This window comes from Channa argus, chromosome 13 (assembly GCF_033026475.1).
Source record: "Channa argus isolate prfri chromosome 13, Channa argus male v1.0, whole genome shotgun sequence".
Taxonomy (NCBI): Eukaryota; Metazoa; Chordata; class Actinopteri; order Anabantiformes; family Channidae; genus Channa; species Channa argus.
The window spans coordinates 26,622,486-26,645,755 of record NC_090209.1 but is presented as its reverse complement, the minus strand read 5'-3'; the positions used below and the strand labels follow the sequence as shown (position 1 = coordinate 26,645,755).

General features: G+C 39.6%; 1 protein-coding gene and 1 long non-coding RNA gene across 5 annotated transcripts in view; one reads left to right on the top strand and one right to left on the bottom strand.

Annotated features, from left to right (window-relative positions):
• kcnd1 (potassium voltage-gated channel, Shal-related subfamily, member 1) overlaps positions 1-15,143 on the top strand; it is a 64,222-nt gene extending 49,079 nt beyond the window's left edge. For all 4 annotated transcript variants that reach the window (XM_067527873.1, XM_067527870.1, XM_067527871.1 and 1 more), the window contains 5 exons: positions 7,676-7,838; positions 9,384-9,467; positions 11,539-11,634; positions 11,718-11,968; positions 12,554-15,143. In XM_067527873.1, coding sequence (XP_067383974.1) covers positions 7,676-7,838; positions 9,384-9,467; positions 11,539-11,634; positions 11,718-11,968; positions 12,554-12,761 — 802 coding nt within the window. In that variant the 3' untranslated portion in view covers positions 12,762-15,143. The remainder of the gene's footprint in view (positions 1-7,675; positions 7,839-9,383; positions 9,468-11,538; positions 11,635-11,717; positions 11,969-12,553) is intronic.
• Positions 15,144-18,047: 2,904 nt separating this feature from the next.
• On the bottom strand, positions 18,048-22,410 carry LOC137139944 (uncharacterized). The gene is made up of 4 exons (XR_010916411.1): positions 21,894-22,410; positions 20,346-20,682; positions 19,252-19,329; positions 18,048-19,163 (listed from the first exon to the last, which is right to left on the bottom strand). It is a non-coding gene; the product is annotated as an uncharacterized lncRNA (long non-coding RNA).
• Positions 22,411-23,270: the final 860 nt, after the last annotated feature.

The window sequence follows — 23,270 nt, the reverse complement described above, 5'->3', positions numbered from 1 at the left end:
CAGACATTAGCGTTGGAGTCTGACTCGGCGAGTGTAGTGTGTGAGTGGACCTAAAAACAGACGAGATGATTCAGGAGATTGTTACTTAGAAAACATGAATTCACTGTAGTTATGTTAAAAAAAATTCACAATATGTTTTCTGAAAATAGTAATATACTACTGCATCAAGTCGCCTAACTACAACCACAACCAATTTAAAAAAGTTGGGACAATGTGTAAAATGTAAATAAAAACAGAATGCAATAAATGGCAAATGTCATCAAACTATATTTTATTCACATTTTATTCATATTTTATTTTTTGGGTGCAGGAAGGTGAATGGGTGAATAACAAGCAGTGTAAAGCACTTTGAGTGTCGATAGGTAGAAAAGCGCTAAATAAGTGCAGAACATTTACCATTTGTTTAAACACCGTTGCTCACAGAGGAACAGTGTTGGATAAGTCCGAACAGGAAAGGAAGTCAAACTAACATCTGTAAAGATTGAGTAACGTTTCAATGAAATCACTTCCCTGACCTTTAGGAACTGTTGACTTGACTGTTAACAGCTGATAATGTTGGTGTTTGCTCTTTCTACTTCCTCCAAAGGTCACAGTGGAACTTTACGACCCACGAAGTACAAGGTTCATAAATTACAGGCTAATGATGCGGATGTTCCAGATGTAGTGTGTCAGTTAAACATCTGCGTGTCACTGCTTTACTCGTAACATTTACATTCAGCTGCCAGCAGCTGTCTCTCTGTCCTTACTGTGACTGTGTCCTCAAGTATAATGTATATGTATGTATGTGTGTAATGTCCAGCTTATTTACATGTAGAAAACTCTAAACAGCTGCTGTTGCTGGAAAGAAGGTCTTAGGTTGTAACAGTTGATCTGCTAAACCGACCTTCAAGTTAACCCGACATTACAAATCAAACTCACTAAAATCAACATGAATCAAACTCTGCTCAGCTGTTTTACCACATTTAGTTAAAAATGACCTGTACACACTGCCTGGCCAAAAATTCACCACCTGGATTTAACTAAGCAAACAGCAAAGAGGCTTCCACTGGATAATTACTGCACTGATTAATGCGAGACAGTGACGAACTGACTGATCCACTGAATAGCCAGGTTTTCCCATCAGTGGGGTTTTTCTTCCCCAATGATAAAGACATAGTTTACAATGATAATGCCAGAATTCATCGCGCTCACATTGTGCAAGAGTAGTTCAGCGAGCAGGAGACATCATTTTCACACGTAGAGAGGGAGATGCTGGGGAGGACTGATGCTCCCATCATCAATTCGAGATCCTGGTGAACAATTGATGCAACTCGAGATGGAAATAAATGTTGTGAGTCTGAATAAGCTCATTGAAATGATGCCACAGTGACAGTGTTTTGTAATAAAATCTACAGCTGGTCCAACCACATATTGGTGTGTGACTTGCTAACTTTGACTTGTTTAAACTGCTAGTTAACTTGAACCGTTTTGGAAGAAAAAAAAAAGAAGCTTTATCAACATCACATTCCATGTAACTCATCCCCTGAGGGGAGCAGTGGTGTCTCACTCAGGGACACACCTGGTGTCTGGGCTGGGATTTGATCCTGCACACTACTGCATCTCAGCCTAGTGCTCGACCCACTGAGCCACTAGGCCTCCTTATAGCACTGAAGTAGATGCTGAAGTAGAACATGACCCAACATCTTTAGCCACTAAAGCAAAGGTGTTAATATAATGGTTTTGGGATTAAATCAAATAATTACTCACCTTCTGACTTTGTTGAACAGTTTGAACCTAACAACTGTTTTCGGAGCTGAACAAGAACCGAACAAGCTTTTTAGCAAAGAACTGAATGTTACTTTCAAAACCAAACTGATCTGAACCAAACTGCTCCTTGCTAAACCCAATGTGTGTTAACCTGTGCACAACTCTTGCAACTGCTCATGAATCAAAAATATCCATAATGTATCTTCTTCAGAGCGGCACAGTGGAGGCATGGTTAGCGCTGCTGCCTCACAGCTAAAGGGTCCCTGGTCCTTTCTGCGTGTAGTTTGTATTTTGTCCTCGTTTTCCCCCGGTTTCATCCCAAAGACTTGTATTAACTGGTGACTCTACATTGGCTGTAGGTGTGAATGATTGTCTGTCTGTGTATGTAGTCACAATCGAGACAAAGACCAAGTGAAGACCCAAAGACCAGATGAATCAAATATATCTATATCTAAACAAAAAGTTAGGAATATTTGACTTTTGGGTGAAATTTCAGGATGCACCTAAAATGCACTTAATTGGATCTTTTCCCAAATTTTTGATGCACATTGAGGTGATTAACTGCAAAAAAGTATGTTGTATGTTTGTATTGACTTTTGTCAAGGTTATTTGTGCAGTTTTTGGCTGTGTCTGGTCTTGGGGTCTTGACTTGTTCTTGGACCCCACCTCTCATCCAGTGACAGCTGGGATAGGCTCCAGCCCCCGATGAGAGTTCACAGAAAGTGGATGGATGTTTGCTATTCATCTTGTTCGTTACAAGAGTGAAATACTGATGAAAGTATTTTTCTCAGAATTTTGCACCATGAAGCAGGTTTAAGCAGAATCTTTGCTTGTTTTACTAACTTCACTGAGGCTGTTTTGAAGCTTGACAATCATCCTATAAACAAAGATCTACGGCTTTCGGCTCGTCCCTTCGGGGGTGATTTGGCATTTTTACGGATGCTCTACCTGCTGCAACCCTCCCCATAAAATGTGAGTGAACTTGTGTCAGGAGTAATATTTAGGTCCATTTGATGTTCAGGGGGATTCAGTTCAGGTACCAGCAGAGATTCATCATGGCTGTTTGGCCTCAGCCTGACGTCTCTGTCGATTCTTTTGAACGCTTTTTACCAACAATTACAGATGACTTCTGTTCCTCTCGGCCCTCTGTGTTATCTCCATTGATCTGCTCTCCTCTGCCAGCGTTGCCTTGCTTTCAGTCGCTGGTATTAGAGTGCAGTGCAGGGAAACACACTGCTGAGTAACAACATCAAAGCCAGATGTTGTAAAATTGATTTTGTAAATGTTGACATTTTTTTGCATTGAACAGGTGACTGTTCAACAGGTGAGCTCTTACAGTATGTGGCACAATTTATCACCAGTAATCATCAGAAATTATATCACAACCTCATTTTAAAAACCATCTCAATTGCTTGATAGCACAGTGGCTCGCAGCTTGAATGTCCCAGGTTTGAATCCCCCCTGCCAGCTGTTTTGCATGGATGACTGTAAATTGCTTGTCATGGTGAAAATGAGTCTGACTGAGATTGAGCTGGGATTGACCAAGCCCCTCCCCTGTGACCCTGAACAGCTCCAAGACAAGCAGTTCAGATCATGGACGATGGGGTAGTTTATTTGAGCTGGTGATGATTTTAACCTGTATTCACAGTAACATGTATAACGTAAAATTCTGTAGCCAACATGCTGAAAAGTAAATTGATGTGCTCAGATATCCCAACATCAAAAATACTTGCAAAGAAGCAGGAGCCTTTTGTATGGAAGCCAAGAACAGCCAGAGATGCTGTCATCATTTTTGTGCTTTTATCTGTTAACAGTGGGATATTTATCTGCGTGTGTAGTTGAGATCATTTCTCTGGATAGAAAAGTTTGTTTTCTTGTAACAAAGTTGAAGCCCTTAAAGTTGGACGTGAAACCTGCTTCTGTTTCAGCTCCACAGTGATGGTGGGAGCGTTGTGTGACGTCTTTTGAATTCTAATTTGACCACTAAGGTAAAGATTACGAAACAGCAAATAACCCGTGTCCACAAAGCAAAATCACACATTATTAGACAAACCCTAAAGAACAAGTCATTACGTGTGGTCTACTGAAGCTGAGAAAGTCATTTGAATTTTACTGATTTATCTCATTATCCCAAGAAAACTAAATTGATATCCTGGAGTAATGACAGAGTTATCACAAGATAAAAGGAGAAACGGCAATAACAGCATCTCTGTACCTTTGACAGGCACAGCACAGAGTTTATTCCAAACCCGATGTCTCAGCACCAGGTCACGTTCCTTCTGAAGAGCTTTAGCCACAAACAAATCAGATCACATGTGATAAAATGTGACGTATAATGTTTGTAATGGTATTTAAGTCTTCAGTGAGAATTTAGATTTTTAGATTATAAAATCTACGTTTGCGTAAAGATCAAACGTGTAATGGCCACAGAGATCCAGTATAAAACGCATGAATGCTAAGACAAACTGCACGGCGTTGAAATTAGCTTCATAGTTTGAAAAAGTAAATTAGCTCAGCGATACGAGCACTAACTCAGCCGACAGGGTCGTGGCCTTATTTTGTAAAGGGCTGAGACATAATCCACTGCAGCAGGTACTCGAGCAGAGAGCTTCAGTCCATTACCTGGATGTCTAATGTACTGTACGGTCAGGGGTGATTTGCATATTTGAATATGAAGCGTGACACAGCCATAATATCACACATCAAATCACTGACTGTGTGGGAATATCACTAATATTTTCATGGACATTTTTAAAGTAACACAAACTCATGCAGGTTCTAATTCTAACTGCTTCTGGAACATTTCTGCATAACAGCAGTTCAGGTGCCAAGGACAGAAGCAAAAAAAGCCTCAACAGAAACTGAGCTTTGCTGATTAATTTACAGACGTCTCCTCCAGCTGTATGTCCACGGCGGAGGAACACAGTCTTTTGGTTGATTACAGGTCAGAAAGGCTGCTTATGTAAAGGAAGCACGGAAGCTGAAATCAGTGTTTGATGTAATAAATGAAGCACAGCCATGTTCCACAGTAACTGAACCTCTAAAGGATGAGAGTGGTTAAAGCTTCTGATGCATGAGAGGGAAATGCACTGATAAATACTCTGCACTTCTAAAGTGCTTTTCTACCTATAGGCACTCAGAGCGCTTTACACTGCTGCTTATTCACCCATTCACACTCACACACTCACACACACTCACACACCGATGGGGGAGCTGCTATGCAGCTGGCCAACGCTCACCGGGACCAACTAAGTTGGGGTTCAGTGTCTTGCTCAAGGACACTTCCACATGTGACTGGAGGAGCTGGGGATCGAACCAACAACTGCGAGATTGGTGGACGACCGCTCTACCTCCTGAGCCACAGTTGCCTCTGTATCAATAGCTATTGTCAGTTATGTAAAATATGTATTAAATCCTACAGTGCAGACACGAATGTAACTGTGTGAAGTCCTTCTGTTGGTTTAGTGCGGTTGAATCAGACTCGGGTTTTTTTCCCCCTTGGTTTGGTTTATATGTGCAGGTTTCAGCACAGCAATCACACTTGGGTGTAAACCAAAACACTTTTTCTGGATAGGGTCTCAATCTGGTGCCAAACAAATTCTGGTGAAGTTTATCACGACAGCCTGAACCGACCCAAAACACAGGATGTTTGCTAAACGCTACGATGAAGTTTGAAGCTGTGGTGTTTTTAAGATGTTTTAGCGTCTGGTTTGTTGGTGGACTCCCCACATAATGATCGGTTTTTGATTCATGCCACATTTGCATTTACTTCATCTTTGATACAAATTTCTCACTCATACTGTAGAAACATTTAGTTACAGAACAGGGTCTTCTGTCTCTCAGAGAAGAACTTCATTGCACGAGTTCCCTGCAATGTGTCTTAGTTTGATTGGATTTTTCGGTGTGAAAAGAAAACTGACCAAGTTCTCAAACTGGTCCATGGATCAGATCAGAGAAAACAGAATACTTGAAAATGCCTGAAGTTGAACCGACAAGTCACCTTGAAAAGCTTCTAAGAAACATGGAAAATGGGCTTGTGTTGCAAATGTAGGCATGTGCTGCATCCTATTAAATAGATCTCTGGTTTCTATTTTTAGAAAAAGGGAAATGCATTGAATATTGACATCACTGACTACAGTGAGTTTGTTTGAGGGGTTGTCACTTAGAGGTTAGAGAAGCACATTTGTGACTGGAAAGTCATTGATTAAATCCCCAGACCATCAAGTAGTTGGAGCGGGTCAAGTGATAACGCAGCATTTTCCTTTGAGCAAAACCTTGAACTGTTCCTGAGGAGCTGCTCGGAGTCTAGCAGGTCACTCTTTGTGTAATGGGAAGCTCCCACAGGTCAATGTGTGTAACTGTAAAAGAGGCAAACGTAGCCATGTTCTAAAATCCTTTCCCTGGGTATAAGGAGGAAGGACAGCAGCTCATCCAGTTGGACACTATTGAGATGTACATATACACCAGCAGCTCCCACAGTTTGGAAGACTTCCCCAGGCTGGGAACTGTGCCCACATAGTGCTCTAGTTATTTGGCTCCACACACGGACTGTGCTGTGAAGAAGTTTTAGACACTAAAAGTAAAATGTGGAAGCTTTCAGAAACAATGCCATGAATAGTTTATGAATCATCAGCTTCACATAAACCCTGCTGCAGGGCTCATCATGTGCCTGTCTGCTGCACATCGTGTGATTTGTGGGACACTGAACATCTTCTGCACAGAGCTGTTTGTGGACTGAGGTCCAAGGTAACGGCCATCTCACAGACGTACGTGGGATGTCCACTGCAGGACGTCTCCCTGAAAGAGACCACAAAGAAATAATCAAACACGTACAGTAAATGTACAGCAGGTAATTTAATCCTCATCTGAGAACTGTGTGAATAGAAACTTCACAGAAGCACAATAACTGTGTCCTCTGCTGTAGTGAAACTATCACATAAACCATAAAATAACCATCACAGGGAGCTGGAGACAGAAAGTTGGCTTTATAGCAAAGCTCTTCAGTGGTTTGTTCAGTACAACGTGGATCAGTGCAGCTGTAATGTGTTTTCTCACAGTGTCTGAGCAGAATCTCACAAACCCCCCTGGCTTCCTGCCCACTATCTAATGTCCTCATCCTCCTCCGTGTCTCTCCACCTGTGATTTATGGCTCTGTACATTGAAAGGTGAAGGCCACAAGAGGGAACAACTGTGTGTGTGTGTGTGTGTGTGTGTGTGTGTGTGCGTGTGTGTGTGCAGCTTTACAGCAGTAAGATCTGCTGCAGGATTAAAACCTCCCAGATCAGCATCGATCTATGTCAGTTTTTGTTCTGTAGTTAAACTCCACCAATTTAAGTAAACAATCATCTGAACTGGCTTCATGTAATAATAAAATCACAGTTTAATGCTTTTAAAATGTAATTTATAATGATAGATGAGCTGCATTTTGTCGAAGAATTGTCTGGTTACCACCAGAATAATTTTGGAATCACACTGAATTATTATTGCTGTTGTGTTTGTGTGTCAACATCACTTCAGTATTGTAGGTCCATTTAATGATGTACATCCTTTTGTTAGGATCAGTGATCTTATTTTGAGGTAATAGGTTCAGATTAGTTCAGAAGAGATACAAAGTACCAATGTTACTACAGATGTTATATTGTAGAACAACTTAAAGCTTCATTAAGTGGTTTTTGAACTTTAGAATGTATCTCCACTGATCCGTATTTGTGAACATTCTCAGTTTGTGCCAAAAAAAGCCTGAAAGGAAAAAGCAGAAACGTGGGAGAGATGTGCACATATGAGACATTTGCTGATGTGCTGTTTCTGTGGTCAGTAGATCCTTTAGATTGATATTCCTGGACGCTGATGAGAAATGTATTTAATGCATATTTCAGTATCTTAATTCCGCGAATCTGAAGGAAAATGTGGCTCCGTGTTCTTTATGCAGGTACGGTGACATGGTGCCAAACACCATCGCAGGAAAGATCTTCGGTTCGATCTGCTCTCTCAGTGGCGTGCTTGTAATCGCCCTGCCCGTCCCCGTCATCGTGTCCAATTTCAGCCGGATCTACCACCAGAACCAGAGAGCGGACAAGATGAGAGCACAGCAGGTCAGAGTCCTGACAGCTTTCTCCTATACAAAGTCACCTCAGAATTTAAACCTCTACAAGCCCAAAGGCAAAAAGTTGGGACGATGTGTAAAATGCAAATGAGTGTTTCAAATCTCATCAACTCATATTTTATTCACAATAGAAATTAAACAACATATCGGGTGTTTAAACAGACATTTCATAGAAAATATGAGCTCATTTTGAATTTGATGGCAGCAAAAAGATGGAAGAGGAGCAACAAAAGGCTGGAAAAGTAATTGCTGCATATCAAAAACAAACAGAGCATTTCAGAGACGCAGTCTCTCGAATGTACAGATGGACAGAGGTTCAACAATCTGTGTCTAAATGTGGAACAATTTCAGAAAAAGTTTCCTCAATGTAAAATTGCGAAGACTTTGAAGATGCCACCATCTACAGTGTATATATAATATTATCAAAAGGAGGAATCTCTGTGCACAAAGGTCAAAACTGGAGGCATTTTTCTTCTGTTTCTCAAATAACTTCATAATTAACAGTTTTGACATTTGTTTATAATGAAAGACGCACAAATAACTAATATTATGGTATTTTACCCCACACGAGACCACAGACCCTGTAGCTTGCTGTATTATATAAGGCCTGTAGTAACCCCAGCACTTTATATTAATCTCCCTTGGTTATTATTTTGACTTGTGCAGTTATATTACTTTCTGCTGCCACAATATTGTAATTTCCCACCAGAATTAACGATTTTATTGTTCCTCGTATTAAATTCTGAGGTTGTATTTTTCAGTTTTTTACTAAGGTGAGTATAACTGTGTCATATATTAATATTGTCTGAAATAATACCACACGCATCTCTTGGGGAAAAAACCTCCATGTTTATCCAGACGTCAGCACACACACAGTTATAAACAACCAAGTGATTCCAGCTAAAATTGCTCTTTTCACAAAAACCAGCTTGACATTTAACTACAGCTGTTGACTGAGTGTGTGTGAATTCTAAAGGATATAATGTGCAGTATATAGTACAGTATAGTATGAAATGGATCATTTAGTGAACAGGAGCTCAGGGCCTCCTGGCTTTGAAATGAGTGTTAATGTTTTCAGAAATTCCCAGAGCTCAGTTACCTGATACAATGGGACCAACAGAATAAATGACTAAAACAAACACAAAGTAACCACAGAAAAAAATATTACCAAAGAGACTAGAAATACAATAAAGTGTGCAAAATCACAAAGCAGATTAATATTAACTTCACTCGTAGTGGTTTTGGGTTTTTGTCTTCAGTCTGAAGAGCCGGGATCCTATTTTCTATGGAAGGACTTACAGCTGTTCACAAATATCTTAACTAATGCACAGGAAGTGATGCAACAATCTGACAGACAGTGACTGAATAAATAAAGTTATAACAGCTAAAGCTTTAAGTTTTATACTTCACCTGAGAAGTGTTGAGTTTAAAGAAACAAAGAAAGTCTGACAGGCTTCACTTGAGGTGTGTGTGTGTGTGTGTGTGTGTGTGATATATCCGCTGACTATGCTGTTTTCCTGTGTGTTTCCAACAGAAAGTGCGTTTGGCTCGAATCCGAATGGCGAAAAAAGGAACAACCAACGCCTTCCTCCAGTACAAAGAAGACCGAGCGCTCGGAGTGAGACACACAAACACACACAAACACACAGACTAACTCAGTGTAAGAAAAGATATAAATGAAAGAAAACCTCCCAAATATGTCCAAAACCGTGCATGTCACAAAAACCCAAGAAAACGTCCGCATGAGGATGAATGTGAACGGATGAAACCAGCCAGCATCTGTCTGCACTGGTCACATGAGCTGCTCCTTGCACATCGGAGGGGCCCCTCAGGGCGTCCTCCATTACTCTGTGGGTACGTCCCAAATCTTATTCGACCATCCCTTGATTCTCGGTCGATACATAAGTCGTCATTACTGGAAAGCTATTATTATTAATACTGAATAATTCACAAGCTGCATCAGTAAAAGCTGTTAAACACACTTAGTTATGATGCAGATCATATTCAAACAAACAGTGTAAGTGTGCGTCAGTCTTATTGTTTGGACGAACAAACTTATTTTCTCTTTTCAACCCTCTAAAACATGAGGGGAGTGTGGATGTAGTAACAGAATTGGGACGTGTTCTGTGCTTGCTGACATGTGAGTTCCGTCCACAAACCAGCAGATGCAGATAAAATGAACTTGTCCCAATAAAGATGCCTTCACAGCTCGTTTTTTCTATGGATATGGTGGTTGATTGAGTTAATTTTTTTTGAGTTTGCTCGGAATTTTATGTAAATAGCTGCACTAGAAATATGTTTAAGGAATTATGAGTATTAAACATATTTTCCTCTTGTGGCTTGTGATCATCACAGCTTAAAACCAGGTGGGGAAGACACTGTATTTGTGTTTGAGCCTGAGGTTTTAGTGAGTGAGATCAAGTGGGAGTAAAAATAAGACAGAATAGGACGAGCAAAAAAACAGTGAGACAGTTTCCGAGACACAGACAGATGAGGAGCTGCTGCTTCAGCAGTTTGTAGCTTCACCAATAACAAATCCATCAGAGATACTTTTCCCAACAGGAACTTGGCAGAGGAACAATAGAAACAGATCAGCTCCATTAGTACAGAGAGGGACGGAGAGACCAGCAGCTGGGAGGTGGACACTGGGACGGATGAGTTCCTGAGGCCTCACAGGGCTGTGTTATGGTAACGTGGCTCTGATGGTGTCATCAGGCTCATCACAGTTTGACTGGACACAGTCCCAGACTGTGACCTTCAGCTGTTGTCTCAATGCTTTCGGATTGTTTGTCATTATAAACATAAAACATTCATTATTTCATATTTTGCTTAATACTACATGTTACTGCAAGTGGCTGAGGATTGTTTGAATGCAGTATCAAGTAAATGTCTGAGTACATCTACAGTCACTGCACAGTAGTGTGTTCACTACATTAACGTATCCCACTTTTTGGGAAGTGGAACAATCTGAAAATAAACTGCATGTGAATGTGCAGGTGAACTCACATGAAACTCAGGGTTTTTTTCCTCAGTCAGAGGATGAAACACTTACTGGGTTTGAATGTTTTATCAGTAAAATGGTTTTAAGCTTCAGGTGGAGCTGACACACACACACACACACACACACTCTCTCAGATATGGTTTGGTCCTAATTCCTCTGCAGCACTGAGCAAGAAAGAGCGATGCTGGATTTACAGAGTGCATAATGAGGGCAAAGAAGAAGAGAAGGGTGATGAAGAGAGGGGAGTAATTATAAAATAAGGATGAAGAAAAGGAGGAGGAAGAGGGCACTGAGGAAGAACAGGAAGATCAATCTGTGTAATCAAAGAGCCATAGTGAGGCCCTGTCTGTTCTGACACCGCATGAAAAGAAGGAGAAGGAAGGAAGCAAAAGAGCGAAGTGATGGGGGAAGAGAAGTGAGATTAGAAGAGAGATTAGTTTGGATAAAAATAGAGAAAAGAGACTTAAAGATGAATTCATTTAGGCCTTTTGCAAAAAAAACTTGAAGTAAGTAAAAGTTTTACTGTGTGTAGATTCTCAGACTTTGTCAACTTTCAATTACACATTTCATTCTAATTAATGTCAACAAACACATGATGAAAAATGAATTTACCCAGGTTACAACAACTAAGGCCTGTGTGTTTCTCTTTTTATTGTGTGTGTGTGTGTGTGTGTGTGTGTGTGTCTAGGACCGGGATAGTGACAGCACAGCTCTGTGTGTGAAGAACAAATCAGCGTTCGAGCATCAACACCACCACCTGCTGCACTGTCTGGAGAAAACCACGGTGAGGATCCACAAAGTGTTAGACCAGGTCCAGTAAATCAGTGTCACCCAAATGCCAAAGATATGTTCTGCACCTGCTTACAGAATCACGAGTTCACAGACGAGATGACCTACAGTGAGCTGTGTATGACCGAGTCCGTGGGCTTCAGGACCAGTCGCAGCACCTCCCTGTCCAGCCAGCAGGGGGCGCAGAACAACTCCACCGGCTGCTGCCCCCGCCGAGCCAGGAGGAGAGCTGCCATGCGGTTGGCTAACTCCACTGTGTCCGTCAGCAGGGGGAGCGTCCAGGAGCTGGACACCCTGCACATCAAAACCACCTCCATACCACCGCAAACGTAAACACACATGCCTGACTGAGGAGGACTGTGTGTCCCCTTGCAGAGAAACATGCAGCGGGACACAAATCCTCGTTACACTTGGGATGAAGTCCAGTTAAAAATAAAGACCCTTGATGTACTTATTTCACAGCACAAGCTACAGAGTTTCTTAACTTCTGTTACATTTAGTTAAAGCAATTCTGGTTTTGAACCCAATATACACGTGAGATTTCCTACAGGTCTGCATCATCTCAAAATGATGGTCAAATCCCATTTTAGGGGCTTCACTGTTATAACTTCAAGATATTTAAACACCAATAATTTCAAGCTGACTCAGTCTGCACAGGGTCGACACCCTGTGGGGGCCGGTCGTGTCTATTCACCTCTTTCCTTGGACACTGAACCAGCGTCAAACAGCATTTTCATGTTCTCAACATAAATATGTCTGCAAACAGCTTTTTGGTTTAAACGACAAATGGAAACCTGCATGAATGTTGGCTATAATCTGCTGTGTTAGTGTCACAGTGGTGGTTTGTCTTTCTCATATCTGCTGTCAATCTATAATGTCAATGTCTTAGTTTGTGTTTTTGTCTTTGTCCTCAGTCGCTCCAGTCTGAACGCTCAGGCATGTGACCTAAAACTCAACTGCAGGGAACAAGACTTCACCGCCGCCATCATCAGCATCCCCACACCGCCTGCCAACACACCTGATGAGAGCCTCCCCCCGTCACCCGCTCCCATCCCTGGTATCCTGCGCAACACCAGGGCAACAGCCTTCACCCACGAGACCGTGAAAATCTCCTCGTTATAACCTCTGCCCACACTTCCATCCATCTGACGACCGCCCTGCCGCCCAGCCAGTCACACTCACTATAAGTTCTGACCTTCCTTTGAACCTCTGATCCTGAACCCGGGGTGCTGCTAGCTGAGATTTCGGGCACAGAGACAGGTACATTTTGTGGATTACATAAAATGGCTTCCCATGCAGAGGACGACACAACGCAACACATGGGACCATGAACCATTAAGTCCTTTTAAAAGAAAACAGTAATTGTTCTCCTGATGTTGTTCTGAAGAATCACTCCCTCATGCATTTAGACCCCAACATGCACTTCCCCCCACTGCACAATATTAACTTGGCCCTCATTGCACAGACTCCTGGACCACAATGGAAAAGATTCCAGGACTCCGCAGGATGAAGTAGAGGACCCTGAAACTAACACACTGGATTGTTGGGTTTTTTTCATCCCCATTCACGACCCTACAGACCGATGGTGGTAGCTTTAGTCCAACCTTGGTGTGAAGGGACTGATCAGAACCAGAGGGACTGCTGTACGTTTGAGGATCTGTGTTTGGAAAAAGACAAAATTAATCATACAACCAAACCAACCATGGCTGTGATTTTTGGATTTCCAACTGTTAGATGGTTGTTGGACAAGTATCAGCTCAAAGACTGTTATTTACGGATTTACATTTCGGCTTTACTCAAATCTGGAAGCTTTCTGAGGCAGAATTTTGTTTACAGCAGCAGACGAGATCTTCGAAGCCGCATTGCAGAAAAAATGGTGCTCGGTTCAGTTACTGTTGGACTTGTTTTGCTTGAAAGTAAAGGTTGCACATGACTTAATGGTCTTCAAAGAAACAAATCTTAATTTCTAATTGATTCTGATGTCCTCAGTGTGGAGCTCAGGAGAAGGTGGACGCTCTCGTTACCTGAAGTCACTTCAGGTCACGTGTTTGGAAAAGTCTGAACATCTGACCTCTTATCATCGTCCATTTGCAAGAAATGAAAATGAAATGTAATGAAGCTGCTTAAACACTTGACTTGATCTGGGTCTAACTGATCTATGCTGAGCCCGAATACTGTTCACACAACTGCTGCTTTATGGAGCTGGAGCTGGTCTTAGCAGAACTGGACTTACCTTGTTTTTAAATGGAACTTTGGTGAGGAAAGAGTCTAATGAAGGATCCAGGACTGGGTTCACCTGGTCCAATATGAACTGACTGGTCTGGCTGTAGCTCAGAAGTATTTTCAGTAAAATACTGACGCCCAGGCTGGGAACGAAAGCCTTTACTTATCAAAATATGCAACATTACAACAAGCAGGAAAATAGCATCAACAAGTGAACAGAATATTAATAACAATAATAATGTGTGTTTAAAAAACTACAGTAATTATTGCAGGGAACAAAATGTAAAGCAACCAAGAAATGTATTTGTTATGTGATCTTTTCTGTAAGAGAGCACATAACACGTGTTTCGCAATAGATCTAAATGAGACGGAGAAAAGCGACGCCAAAAGCTCTTCAGCATAAAAAAAATGATTCTTATTTATCATGGATCCCCCTGAACATGAGCGCTGTAAATGAAGCCAGAGCTTCAGTGGGACGTAAGCAGGTGGGGCTGTCCAGGTCCAACAAATGAATCCGGACAAACATTTTCAAATCAGTTTGAACACAACCCACTTAAAACTGTTGTGTTTCCTTCTGTTCCACCAGCTGTATTAGCTGTAACTAGTATTTTTAATCTTTCTTTGGGAAATTTCAGGGTAAAATCAGACATCTTAAGCTTTATTTAAATCCCATTTTTGCCTGAATTGCTTCAGTGCTATAGAGTATTGTAAAGACCTTTGGGGCCAATTTTGCAAACCTGAGCGTGATGGAACAGTGCAAACCGTTCACATATGCCACAGAAAATCAGAGCAGAAGATTTGTGATTTTAGACTTTTTAGACTGGTGGATTAAAACATTAGAATGTTTTTTTTGTGATGCCCAGTTCTACATGATGACCTGTTATTCACGTTAATCAAACTGCAGATCCTCCAGCAGGGGCCGGTGTTCACACCTGAAGCCTGCTTCACCTGCAGCCACATTAATGTTGCCTCCTACAAGAAGCAGGAACAAATTTCAAGCAGTTCTCCAAGTGTACAATAATCAACAGGCAACATTAAAAAAAGAAACCACCAAAAAGTGCATGTTTTTAAATGCCTGTCGTGACTCATAGTTCAAATCAATACTTTATTTGCATGATAACAAACAAATCTTTCACACTTTAATAGATGAGAATGGAAAATGAAAGAAATGTGTTAATTATAGGAAATAATCAAATAAATCTGCACAATAAACAAATATATTTGTGAAGTCATTCTGAAAAGAACTATAGGACGTGTTAAGTAAAATTCAATTCACTGTCTCCCTGCGTAGCCAGTCATTTAGCATCTATGGGGTAATTGTGTGTCTAAAAGAAGCATCTTATTTTATTTATTTAAAAAATGGCTGAACTCATTTTTTGTAAACAAATTTCCTCTAAGATAATATACAATATTACATGTTTCTGCAGCAGAGTTGGTTTCACCTGTAAAGACCCAAAGGTGCGGAGTCGTTTTCAGGGCTGGACACCATGAACCTGTAGCTGTGAGTATTTTGGCGAAGCTTTATCTCGACCATTTAGGAGCGAGTGTGTGTGAGCGACACACCGACAGAAGATGAGACGTATATACTGTAACATTTTGTATCATAAACTTTCACCTGCATCTTCCAAACAAATCCTCAAACCAAAAGAAAAAAGAAAACGATGATGAGAAGTTGCCGGGTGTGTGGCCGGCGTTCCTCTGTGCATGAGCGTCGTACAGTAGAAGTAGCACCTACTGATCCTAGGAATTTATCAACCATAGCTGAAAAAAGCAAGGAAAAAAAAAAACACAAATGGGGAAAAAAAAAAATCTCATCTTTTCTTTTGCATGACGACTTTTTTTTGTTCTCTTCTGTCAGTCGTTGGTTTGTTTTTCCTCATCTTCCCGAAACTTTTCAAGATGAGTGTTTGCACTACTGAGACATGTACATTAGATTACTGAGAGGAAATAAAGCTAATTATATTAAAGATTATTGATTTCAAAAATAAAATTCATTCCGGCATGTTCCTCGCCAGAATGCATAGTGTGTGTGTGTGTGTGAGAGAGAGAGAGAAAGTGTTTGTATGATGAGCAGTCACAAATATGCATGGATACCGTTATAGGTATTTTATGTTTTCTCCGGCCGTTTAAAGCGAGACGACAAAGAGGAGATTTAACACACTGTCTGTTTGTTCACTGGACGTCTTTCTCTGTTATTTACCGTCATATTTTCTATGATTTGTCTGCAGTCTTAATGTTTGACATAATGATCCCAACTCGAGCTCATGTGTTTCCTGGACGTAGTCAGTATTATAACCTCTGTTGTGTAATTATGAAATCTCTTTGTGTGTTTGCCTTCTCAGCTTTGGCCTTCTGTACGTTAAGCTGCACTTTTAGCTGAATCTGTTCGGTTTTTACAGTTTTTCATGCACGTGCTTTGTCAGTTGTTTATTTAAAATGTCTGAATTGTACAAGAAAATCCACTGAATTGTATTTTGGTTATTAGACATCATTGCTAAACATCCACAATCTTCTGCCCAACAAACCATTGACACTACAGCGAATGACGGAGTTGTGACTCTACTACACTTGAATGGAATGTGTGTGAAGAATATTTACTAAAAATAGACCCAGTTTCCAGAGCAAAAAACACTTATTTATTCTCCTGTTCCTGGTTTTAATGAGTTGATTCATGCACAAACACACACACACAATCTCAAAATAGTCTGATAAAGTTTATTTGGAAGTGAATCCAACTGTACTTAACATACTGTCCTGATTCTGGGAACAGGGGCGTTTTTTGAGCTTTTGAACAGGTGTTAAGCTGCTCTCCAACTTGTTTTTACTGGGAAGATGTTTCAGCAGAGCAGCAGCTGAAGTGATGCTTACACAACAGTAACACTGCTGTCAATTCAATTGAGAGGCCACAATTCCAAATTCCAACAAACCAACAGGCTGCATTTATCTGGCAAACGTTTTTACACATTAGTTCAGATGAAAACCAGCACTTCACACGTGTTAGGAGTCGTACAGTTTTTCATCCAGTGAACTGATGAACAGTGATGTTCAGTCTCAGCGAGTGATGAATGAATGAACGAAGGAGAAAACGGCATTAAAGCACAGAGGTGTATAGTCCATTCCACTAATAAAGACAACAGAAACCAGAACGTGGAGAGCTGTGGTTTTTCTGAACACTCAGCCAATTATTTTCTCACCATTTACTGAGACGGTGCAGAGTTTACTCAGGATGCAACATGTTGACACCTCAGTTTCACTTGATTTGAAATTTAAAGTATTGTACAAATGTTGTGTGGTTTTAAATCTATTATGAAGTTCAAAAAGACTTATCTGCATCAACTGACAGCAAAAACTGTTTTCTTAATGAGAATATTACATTAAGTCTGCTGACAAACAAGAATCAGCGTTTGCAAAACCCAGTATCACATCAAATTATATTTAAGTGTATTTTAAATTAACATGCAAACTGACATAAGTTACACAGAGTAGACACTGTACTAACATGCGTATTCAGTGTTGTGCACTTAAACATGAGTTTGCTGCCTCCTAGTGGTGAAGGACCATCACTGTCACTTCATTTGTTGCTGTTCGTTTTAAGCTGCCGTTATTCAAAAGTAACTGGGTTTTCGCCCTGCATGTGAACTAATATCTTTATTTTTTTTTTTTAAAAAGACTAGAAAAATGTTGCATACTGTAGCTATGAGCATTTTCTCTTTATAGTTTATTTTGGGCCTTTGTATGTTATTTTTGCAGATGTAGCTTCTTTTTTGCAGCAAAACCATATAAAGAGCTTAATATCTAAGACGGTTATACATTTAATGAGCCAACAATAAACATGAGAATTGCCCTAAAACTTGTGAAGGATTATTGATGTCGATTACCAAAAAAATTAATTCAAAACTATTTTTAAAATCAGTTGTTAATTTTGTATTGTGATGGTTTCACTTTGGACTCTAAATATGCTAATATTCATCATTATTGTCTGGATTTGTATATATACCAGATGAATCCATAGTGAATAAGATTAGTGTCAGGTTTATAAAGATTTTGTAACTAGCTCCACATCAACCACAACAATAAAATATGTACAAAATATTGCACCACTAATAATCATCTAATATAAAACAGTATGTAAGTATGTGTATCAACCACAGTGACCATTTTTTAATAGCAAAAAGTAGTTTTACTACTATTTATTTTGAGTACATGTAATAATACTGAAATCAAAACACAAAGAAAACCAATCAACAGCTGTAAAAACAAATAGTTTCATACATTGCTCATTTTATGATATAACAATAAGTCAAAGATAAAAAGTAGGGATGTGCTGATACCACGTTTTCCCAGACTGAGTACAAGTACTTACATTTTAGTACTCACGGAGACCGAGTACTGATACAAATACTATACAAACAAAAAGAACTAAAATTTTCACGTGTTCTTCTGTCAAGACAAATATGGCGGCGACCACGAAGCAACGTTTGCTGAGAAGAACAAAATGAAAACGGAGAAAAACTGGAACAAAGCACAGGTTTAGTTCGAGATCCTGGATGGACAAGTGTGAACAACACAGGAACATGAAGGTAAAAGAACTTTGGAAAACAAAGAGAACTTCTGGTAACGTTCTAGTCACTGTATATAACCCTCGATGCTGATGTCAGTTACAAATATTAAACGGTCTTCAGAAAGTTAATATGACTGTTAGTAACTAGATCTTAAGACTTTAGCACATAAAAGTTTGTATTAGTTTTATCTTTGTCCTCAGCATTTTTCTTAAATCACAGACATTTTTCCACCTCCGTCTACCTGCGTTAGCTAACATGCTACAGGGCGCAGTATTGAACAAGTTTTACGAGTACGAGTACACAAAGTCAGGGCTCGATGCCGATCCTGGTACCAGCGTCAGGACGCCCCTAATATAAAGAAAACCCATAACATTGTGTATCATATCGGAAAATTACATATGTGCAGATTATGCAAACGAACTGTAATGTAAGTTCCATTTTATTTTGGCTGTTGTTGTTTGACTTGTATTAAAATAGAAAGAAAGCACATCGATTATATCGAACAGGACCTGAGACAGACGGGAGACCTGTCCATGGTGGACCCTGCCTCTCATCCAATGACCCCTGTGATAGACTCCAGCCCCCCACAGCCCTGAGTAACAATCAGTGCTTACAGATAATGGATGGATGGATTATACGGAAGATCTGAAGCGTTAAATCACCGTATTGTTGATGAACCAGTAAAACACTTGATGTGTGGAGTGAAACTCGTGTTCACCTCTGCCTTGGCTTCGTCTGTCTGTCTGCGGAAAAACACAGTAGTTTTGGTCAGTGAATTGAAATCAGAGCCACTTTGCCTGTATAAAGCGATGAAGAAAAGGAAAAACCTGCCTTCTTCTAAGGAAAGGTGTCCAGTGGGATTCCTGCAGATGATGAAGCATCTAGTTCATCCAGTAGTTTGCTTCCTGTTGGGGGGTGAACATTGCAGCATTTAGCAACATTCAGTAGCATCTTCAGTTCAGTGCAAAATGTTTTAAAAGAGAAATAAGTAGTTTGTGTATTTTATCAGACGCTGAAGCACATTCACATCAATATGAAACTCTTCTTTCAGCACTGTGGTAGAAACACACAGTTTCATAAAAAAGATCCTTTTAATCTTAATGTGTTGTAAGATTAGCCTGTTGAATAAGTGCAGAAATATGTAAAATATATCAATTTTGTTTTCTGTGCTTCACTTGGTAAAACTCAAATATTGTTGGTCAACCTGAAAAATACTTGTCGATTGCGTCTAATATAAGACAAAGATTGTCAGTAACATTTTGAGTTTGACTTCATGTGGACTTACATTTGTGCCTAAGTGTCTTTCTAAGAAGTTATTAATGAAGTTGTCTTAGTATGATTGACAGCTTTGATTGATGGCCTTTTGCCTGTCCATCAAAGCTGCTCTGCTGACAGCACAGGTGAGACAGCAGAGCTGCCATTAGCGTTATTTAGCGTTAATTTGCTTTTTACTTTGCAAAAAGACCAAACCGACCTGCTTCTGTAGTGAACTGACGCCACGAACAGCAGCATCTTTTCCATGTTCTTTGAGTAAGTTGGTCATTTTTCTCTGCTGACTTCTATTAGCTAGTAAGCTAACATTAGCAAACTTTAGCTAACGTTATCCCGATATGGTAACGTGGTTAATGGATTTTCTTAGATTAATTTTGGGAATTATTGTGATTCCTTTGTGTATTGATGTATTTATTTCTGATAAATTTGCAAAGTTAAGGACGTTCTCACGACTTAGTTTTGTCAGAAAACGTTAACATGATAACGCAGTAAACTGACTTAATGAACATCAGCAGTGATGATCGTTGCTATATTTCATGGTAAATCATCCATTTACTGTTTTATTGTGCAGATAAAAGCTGCTGTTTTGCTAACAATTGATACAGTTTTGTATAAAGTGGCTTATAAGTGAAATAAAAAACCAGACAACCTTCATTTTGATGAGCAGGAGCGTCAGGAGGAGAAGTGCTTTCCGGGACATTGTCGGCTGTGGCTGAATTCTGCACAGATAAATCCTTCATAATAAATTCTTCGGCAGCAAAACAGCATTGTGTCCAATTTTCTCCTTGGTTGTCGAAGTAGCTTTTAATTTTTCTCTCCAGTTTGGCTTTTACTTCTTGTCTCAGTCTGTTTGTCCCTAGATTTTCACCCTCTTCCAAAACAATTTCTGCAGCAACAAGAGGCTGTTTTGAGCGTTTTCTCAGTGGCAGTGACGTCACAATGGCAGCTAAGCAAACGATGACAGTGAGTGTAACTAAGCCCCATATCTGAAAAATAAAACCAAAAAAGAGGTTATGGTGTCACCATCAAGTCGTTTTATACACGTTAATACGACAGTTACATCACACGCAGTCAGTAAGTTCACCCATAACCTGACTTGTTATCATCTGTCACTGTCTCCATCATTATGCATCAGTATGTTCAGGCTGCACTTTCAAAATGGCTGCTCAGTCAGAGCTGCAGCTTCGGATGTGCAGATCACAACCTCTGCTTCTTCTGCACTGTTACACATTTGTTGGGAACATTGTGGCTTTCAGATACTGTCCCACCAGACAAAGGAAGAATTTAGCAACTCTCTGTTTCACAGGACAAGACAGGACAGGACAGAACGTTTTAATTCCATTCCCCACATTCTTTTAGCTACTAGAACCTCAGAACCTCAGATTGTAATAACCTGTGCTAATCAGAACTTTTTCACAGTTTCACAGTTATTTGAAAAAAAGATCCTACATGCTGCTCTGTGAATCTATAATCTATGATGAAGTAACATCATGTTTATGCTTTATGCTTTTACCACAACATTACCACAAGAACATATCTTGCTATTCCAGAATCCAAACATTTTGTCATTTCTGTCAATATATAGTTTTCTTTTTTTATTGAAACTGCTAATTTTTGTTATTTTGTGCATTTATTACATATCATTTGTTTTAACTATTAGTTTTCTTAACTTTGTTTTGTCGTTTTTTTCATGTTTTTTTCATCCTTTGTATCTGTTTTACCTTTTCTTTATCGTGTTCTTAACATTTCTCATGAATTATAATTCAATTATAATTCAGATTATTTATTTTTTTAATCTTTTATTTATTGTTTTATAGTCTCACACTTTTACGTGTTATTGCTCTCGTTCATTTGCCTTGTTGTTGATTTCTCTATATTTTTTACAGTATGCTCACGTTTCATTGACCTTATTATCACAGTTTGGATTCTTGCACTGTTTTTCAACCTTTTGTAAAGCACTTTGAATTGCAAATTATAATTGGTTATATGAAACATTTTTGATTGATTTTGAAGTACAGTTTAATTTTGGGGGTAGGGAATAATAACTGCAACACTTTATGGGAGGCAACAACGGCACTTCCAAAGAATAAAATGCAGTTTTTTTACCATAAAGGTTCCTGTTTGAACGTGACCGTAAACATAAAGTTAGTTAACTCGATAAGCATGTAAATCATCTATAACACAGGATAAAACTCACCTTTGACTTGCTTTTAACGTCAACAATGGTTCTACTTTGCAAACCGTAGTCCGTGCAGGCGGCCTGATGGGCAGATGAGGTATCACAACAGCAAATTAACCAGTCTCCATCGATTAACACAGACACAGGCCACAGCAGACCCACAAACAATGCTTTCAAAAAACACTGCAATATAATGTAAAAAAAGTAGCAGCTACACTTCCTAAGTGTGAATTTCCAGACTCTCTGAAATGCATTGTCAAGCCAGAGCAGAAAGATGACTATTAAAAATACTGGTAGGATCATGTAAGTCCAGCAGTCAAACTGGTATCCTGCACATCTGCACTGGAAGTCTTTGTCGAAAACGATGTGATAAGTGAAAACCAGAATAACTGTGGTGTAGACGCCGGCTTTGCGAGAGGCATCACTGATGATATTTTCCAGTGCTCTTTTCAGTCGCTCCATGGTGGAAAGTTTGCGTTTGCTCAGAACTGCAGCCTGAAACATCTGGTACTAATCCTCGAGTGCACAATGGAAACCACACCCTTTCCTGTTGCTGAAGGAATGTGACATGATGTAAAGTCCGTCCTTCAGCACCTCTTCACTGCTCCCGTAGTAAACACAGTTATAGTAGTTTTTCACCTTGTAGTTAACATTTTTGCAGCTGTAGAGTCAATGGTCATTTTTCCCCCTATTGAATTCTTAACATTGCATTTTAGCTTTGTTAACTAAAGGTAGTTTGTAGGACAGCAGGGCTACAAACCTGTTTTTCTAAAGTTTGTTAACTATGAATATTTTCTCCTTTCAAAATTGTCATTTCTCAGCAGTTTCCTCCAACATTTTTATGGATACTGACAATTAGTGAAGAGATGGAATAAATATTTATCTCCTTGAGTCTGTGCATGAATTAAACTTCAACAGATTAAGTTTAAGTGTTTAATCAGTTTGTTTTTAACATTAACTCAAATTCTTTGCTATAAGGATTCGTTTCATCCAGATAACGAGCTACATACTGTGTTTTATGGTATAGTTGACTGCATGGCCTATTGTAAGTGTGAGTACACTTCTTATTTATTTATTTAATTTATTTTATGGATGAGGGCAGACAGATTTCTACCGCATTTCATTTAGCATTTTTGAGAGACACTTTTTAACTCATTCTCTCCCCATTTGATCAAACAATTGCTGTAATTCTGTGGTCTTCAGGTGAGAGTGAGTGAGAACATCAACATGAGGTTGTAAACGCTACAGTAAATACAAGTTGTAAAACTGACACATTTTTCAGATTTTGTCCGAATCGTTTCTTTTATGTATTTCCTACCATGATTTACTCGCTGAGCCTGTTGCTTCCATTTATCTGTGCCACAGTTGCAATAACTGGAAAGATTCAAGACTCTA